Source organism: Gavialis gangeticus, unplaced genomic scaffold (assembly GCF_001723915.1).
Source record: "Gavialis gangeticus isolate Ggan-Ray unplaced genomic scaffold, GavGan_comp1, whole genome shotgun sequence".
NCBI classification, from domain to species: Eukaryota; Metazoa; Chordata; order Crocodylia; family Gavialidae; genus Gavialis; species Gavialis gangeticus.
In genome coordinates, this window is record NW_017728995.1 from 66,555,488 (window position 1) to 66,561,734 (window position 6,247).

Below are 6,247 nucleotides of genomic sequence, written 5' to 3' on the forward strand. Positions count from 1 at the left end.
AAAAAAAAAAAAAAAAAAAATCAGATTGTGTGGATGTCTGGATGTCCTAATTTGGGCTGTGCTGTAATGATTGACTTGCTGGTTCCACATGTATTTTCATGGGGAAATGATGGGTTCAAGTAGGGCACCGGTAGCCGGTGCCCTGGGTTTTCTTTCAGCGCTGCTACTGACCTGCTCCATGCTTTCTGGGCAGGCTTTTAAACCACTTTGCCAGTGGTTACACGTGCGGAAAATGTTATGGCATCTTGCACTTCCTCTAAAAGGTATTGTGAAAGTTAATGTGTGCAGAGCAGTTGGGAAAAGGGCTATTTTAAATGTAAAATAACTTGTGATGAATATGAAACACGTTCCATAAGTGACAAATGCGTTGTGACCCTCAATTGGAATGCTTATGCGAGAGGATGCACTTCCTACTCTCACAATAGATTTTTTGGCATACATTTCCCTTCCTGTGCACATGCCCCCACAAACAGCAAAGTATGGGTGTCTAGCATTATTGGGGCACCTTTTGTTTAGGGTAAGGTGATCCTGGCCCCTTGAAATTAATGGGAGCACTCTCAGTGTCTTTGAGACATTCCAGGCACCATCCCTTCTTTAGGGGGAATGACATTAGTGGTTTTTCTGATCTGGCATGAGCTGTTGCTATGACTTGCCATTTCATCTCCAAAGAGACTTGAGGTGACCTCAAATCGGGGAAATTCAAAAACTGGTGGCTGCTCATTGTATTTAAAAATAAGTAAATAAATAAAACATTTTTATTTTAATTTTTTTTTTTAGAAATTTGGAGTCTTGTATATGAATAGTTAGTTCTCCTGGAATTTATTTTTATAGCCTACTAGCTTACATCAGGTCATTGCTAATGAGGAGTGTTTGTTATCCTTAGCTCTCAGTACATCTTATAGATAACCATATTGCTTTAGAACACAAGCAGAAAAGTTTTAATATAGAAACATATTATTATTTAATAAGAGAAGAGCCTATAACCACACCGAATAGTCCATCTTCTCTTCCTGGAATATTAATTTAATGTTTATAAAGCAATTTGGGAACATGCATTATGCACTGCAGTAAGTATGCATTACTGATCATCCGGGTTTGTCATTACCACAGCTCTCAGTGCACTTAAAGCCTTGTATTACTTGGTTTGCAGAACAAATAAAGAACCCAGAACAATGACCTGAAGCAAAGGCAGTGTGTCCTCTATCTAAAGATACTGAGCTGTAGGCTGGCTGTTTCAACCTTGTGACATTCATCAGTCTAAATGCCTAGCATGTAGTTTGAATTTTAATCTCATTTGGTTTTGTTCTGTTTTTCGCAACCTGGTCACTTTGTTTTTCAGGCAAGTTCAGAGTCTGCATTGGATCCCCAACAAATCCAGGCCTTTGATCAACTCTGCCGACTTTACCGAGGAACCTCCAGGGTAAAGTGGCTTCCTTTTTTTTTTTTTTTTTCTTTTTTAATTGATCAGGGGTTTGGGGAAAATGCTCTGAGAAGAACACTTGTGTGTATCACAGAGCAGGAGAGGAGTAGAAAGCCCTGGCTGTACTTGGCAGACAAGGTTCTTTGGGTAGATGTGATATCTTTTACTCGATCAACTAAATAGCGGGAAAAATTGTTCTTTGCAAGTTTTCAGGCACAAACACCCTTCTTCAGGCTGTAATTGAACACTCCAGCCTTGTCTCAGCATGCTGATGGCAGAGGAAAAAGGGGAGGCACCAGGATATCATCTCTGTCCTCCCCTCCTTGGTCTGACAAAGATTCATTAGCACCATGCTCACCACAAAGGAAGAGGAAGGATATTTTTGCCCTCTCACAGCACACAGGCATAAGTGACTGACACTGTTGCTAAAGAATAGGTTTATTTTCATCAGAAACCTTTTGAAGACTGCACAGGGCAGTTTGCCTACAGGCTATGGAGAAATGTTTAAACAGAAAAAACCCAACCTGGGTTTCTAGATAGACCAGCCAGGCCAGGCACTGTGGAGTTAGGAGGAGGTTGGACACTTAGATGGTAAGCTAGGAAGCCAGGACGATGGGAAGAGGGTGTGTTTTAAGGGTGAAGTTTGCATGGGAGCAGAGTTCCTAGGGAATTCAAACCCAGGAAGCAAGCAGACAACATGAGAGACCAGATAATGCTGCTGTGAGGGGCAGAGGCTGCTTCAAATGGTGTGAAGGGACTGGTGATGGGTGCTCGCACAATACCTGCCCCTGTTCTCCTCCCCTACTGTGCAACGTACAGTAAAGAGCTGTTGCAAAACTGAACTGTCCTCTCAAGGAAGATTCTTCCAAGCTAGTGGCAGATGAGGTAGCGATGCCAGGGATGCTCTCTACACACCTGCTGTCCCAGCCTGAGGGTTGAGACATGCTTTACGAGCCAGTGACTTGATCTATAGATAGTCAGTCCTAAGATTTTGCCTATCTCTGGTCTCCTGGGGTGCTTATACATGAGCATGCACTGGAATTCCAGCGCATCAGAGCAGACTCGACGGATTGACCTCAGTAGCAGCATGGCAATTATCTCTCTCCAGCAGCCTCCTGCATCTCATGTATCAGAGAGTATCCATGCTTGAAAATGATGGTGGGGGTGCTTAAACTAAAGTTTGTTGAATGAGCTTTAGTTGGTGCCCCTCACCCCCATTTTTAAGTGTGGGGACGCTGATGCATGAGATGTGGCGGTGCTTTAATTAGAGCGGCTCTTAGAGCCACTCAAATTAAAGCACTGCCCCCCACCCAGCCCTAGAGCACATGTAGAAGTGCCCCTAGTGCCAGCCAGGGCCCAGTCAAGTCCAGTCCAGGAGGGTATGGAGCGAAGAGGAGAAGCCAGCCCTGCTGGTGGAGAAATGGTGCCCCTGCTGTGGGTAAAGAGGGCTTCCCTAAGCAGCCTGTTAACAGCTGAGCCTCCTTTGCTCCTGCATCTCTCTGGCCAGTTGCTTCCTTCCAAGGGCCCCAAACAGGTTTGCAAGTCTGCTGAGGCAGGCTACGCTCCCATGGGCAGCTTGTGGCAAGAGGCTCTGCGTGCATTGCTAACAGTACCTTGACACAGAAGGTCTGCCCCCAGCGCAGATGTGATGCTGTGATGAAGAGGCTGCTTTTCAGGGACAACACACGTGTGAAATGACACCCCCATGCTGTCACGTCTGACACGGAAGTGTTTTTTACAGGGCCAGTTTCTGTCACCAGAAGACTGATACCAATTCTAGCTGCGTCATACACATTAATACGCCATCTCCACTTGCTTTCTGTCAGCAGCTGTCAGCAAAGGATCCTGGTCCTAGCTTCAAAGAAGGGGTCAAATGTTCATATGGGTACAAAACTTAGGTGCTCCTGACAGCTCTCTAGATGCAGGGGCATATGTCCCCATTTCCCCCCCATACAGTGAAGGGCAGTCATAACCCCTGGTAGGCCTGGAGAGTTTGAGCCAAGGGAGAGCTGCCTAGGGGTGGTGTGGCCAAATGATAATGCCCTGCTTGATGGCTCCAGGAGATGCTGCCTTCCTCTGGGCCCAGTTAGTTGCACCAGAGCTGCTCCCCGATCAGGTCTGCTGTGGTTTATGGAGCAAGACCTCCACCCCTCTGTGCTCTGCAGCTGCCCCAGCTCTTTTATCCTGTTGAGTCCCATCACCCCAGAGATGCCTCCTTGGTCTGCAGAAGCCCTGTGTGTCTATCCGCAGTCACAGGAGCAGTGTGTAACTTCTCCTTGCATGGTCACAGGAGAGGCTTCCCTTGGGCCCCCTCCCCTTTCCCTGTCTGCTGATGCAGGAGTGCTTCTGGTCAGGGTGTTGACCCCTTCCCAGACCTGGTCCATGTCAGCTTCCACTCTCCTTGAGGGCATCCCCATAGGTGGCTGTGAGAGTGGTTAGGGGTGGTTCTCCAGCAGGTACCACACAATGGTGGGGGGGCAGGGACGGGTGGACATTGTTGCTCAAATCGTACTGTACAGTACATCAGCTTGCCATGCTGACATGACCCAGCTCCTGCTCTGGGCTGTGGCCAATGGCAGCAGATACCTTGGAGGAAGGGGAAAACAGATCTTCACAGTACACTTAAATGAGCAGCGTGAGCCCATAGAAAGGCCTCTTCCTGCCACACAGGAGAACTGAAAAGCCTTGGCTGCTGTCCTTGGTGATGTACTGGCCTTGCTAACTTCTGTGAGGACTGCTCAGGCCCTGGGGTAGTGAGTGACACATTTCTTTTGTCTCCCAGTTGGCTCTCCTGACAGAGCTGTCCCGGAGTCGTGGTGGGGAAAGGCCCGGGCCACTCAGCATCTCGCAAGGCGACTCTGCCCTGAGCAGCGTTTTCCAGAATGAGAATTTCCAGCTGCACCTTGCTCCCCCTCCGTTCACAGAGGAGTAGCCGTCTTCCCTGGTGAGGCCCATGACGGCTGCAGAGCACTGTGGGACAATTCCTGCCATCGATGCAAGAGACTGAGTGACTGATGCAGAGATCTGTCATGCTTGTTCAGATTTGCGGGTCTGTGCAAACATGACTTCATTTTGTGACGCTGCTTTGTGATCAGCGGGTTTATAACAATAGGCCATCTCTATTAGGATCCCTCTGTCAGCCTCTTTGTCCTCTGAAAGCTATGAACTCTTTGGCAAATCCATCAGTGACAAGAACAAGGTCTTGGGGCAGCTGTACTAATCCCTGGAGCCACTGTTTCTCCAGTCAGAGTTCACCCAAATGCCTGGAATCCGTACCACGTCCATTCTTATTCCGAGAGAATACATACCGTCCCACATGCCAAGTCAGCATGTCTTGAGCTGCTGCCTTAACACATATGGGGGGAGTGGATAATTAACTTGAGCTGAATTTCAGTATCAGTAAAAGCAGCAGAGGAAAGAAATTCCTGCCTCATAAGGAGTTTGCAAATACAGAATAATGGATCAGATAGAAGTGGGTGGTTTCACTGCATGGAGCACTGTGGACCTGGGAGGGGTGATGAGTGTGTGTCTGGGAGGACTTGTGTGCAACACTCCTGTGAAATTCCATTTAGTAATGATAATAATTAAAACAATCCTGTCCTTTAAGTTCTGCAGTCCTGATGAACAGCCGTTTAAGCCACTCGCGCAGGAGAGAGGGGGCAGAAGGGTTGTTTTGACAGGCGCAGCTCTGGAGATGATGGTTCTTCTCATTGCCATTAATCAAAAGTTTGGTAGCAGAAGATGCGTGGCAGTATCCCATCCAGCTGGTTTGGAAGATGCAACCTCTAGTCCTGGGTACTTTGTATTGGCTGATTCCTGATCTGGTTTGGTGCTAGCATTTGCACAGCCTTCTTCCATGTCCAACAGAGCAGAAGTATTATACCAGCTGTATAGATATTGGGCTGGCTGCTTCTAAGACCATGCTTTACATGAAAAGGACTTAATGTTCCTTTCCACCCCCATCTTTTAACTCAATGACCTGTACATGAGTTACCCCAAAGCAGGACTGATTGCTCCTTTTTCAGCCTTTCCTTCCCGACATATGAGGCTGTAACTGTAACAGAATATCTCTTCTTCCCCAGTCCCCTCTGGGAGGGTGAGTGCAGATGCAGTTGATGGCTTGACAGTGCTGGAGGACTTGATCATATCTGTGTATTCCCTGGCCTAGGAAAGCTCCCAAACACCATGCCCAAAGAACAGGGTCAGGTGTAGAAGCAAGAGGGGTTTGTCTTACTGAGGACATGGAAAGAGCTGTCCCTTTCCAGGGGCACCAAGTTGGTACTCTAGTTTGGGTGAACATTATAACATTTCTAGTAGCTGGCAGAGTACCGTGACTTTACCGGTACCAAAAATACCTCAGCCCTGGCACTTCTGGCTTGACTATGAGGCCTTGCCTGCAGTGGAACAGCACCAGGTGAGTAGACTTTTCTTTAAACCAAACACATGCCCACTGCAGGGATCAGTCCATTGTAAAATGCTGCAGATTATACTTCACATGGGACAGAAACCAGCCTGCTGAAGTTGGATCTGAGCTGGGAGGTCAATAGTAACGTATCAAGTGCTTCCCTTCCTCATTCATGACGTGGGGCCTGCAAAGTGAGACTATTAGCACAGTCACTTACCCAGAAAAAACAGACACTGCTGTGCCAACTAAGGTGTAGATCTGTCCCCAAGGAGTGCTGTTACTGTCCAGGCTGGAAGAAGAAATTAAATAGATGGGCTGAGGATACTGATGCCTGTGTCCCAGGGGTGAGAATGAAAGCCAGCCATGTCTTGTCCCATGGTACATGTACTGTTAGATTCTGGTAGGGAAGCCCTACAGAGGAG

General features: G+C 47.6%; 1 protein-coding gene across 4 annotated transcripts in view; it reads left to right on the plus strand.

Annotated features, from left to right (window-relative positions):
* Positions 1-5,026, plus strand: part of VPS8 (VPS8, CORVET complex subunit) — a 193,963-nt gene extending 188,937 nt beyond the window's left edge. For 3 of the 4 annotated variants that reach the window (XM_019503787.1, XM_019503790.1, XM_019503789.1), the window contains 2 exons: positions 1,340-1,420; positions 4,203-5,026. In XM_019503787.1, the coding sequence (XP_019359332.1) occupies positions 1,340-1,420; positions 4,203-4,352 (231 nt within the window). In that variant the 3' untranslated portion in view covers positions 4,353-5,026. The remainder of the gene's footprint in view (positions 1-1,339; positions 1,421-4,202) is intronic. The other variant, XM_019503788.1, reaches the window with a different exon arrangement.
* The last annotated feature ends 1,221 nt before the right edge of the window (positions 5,027-6,247 follow it).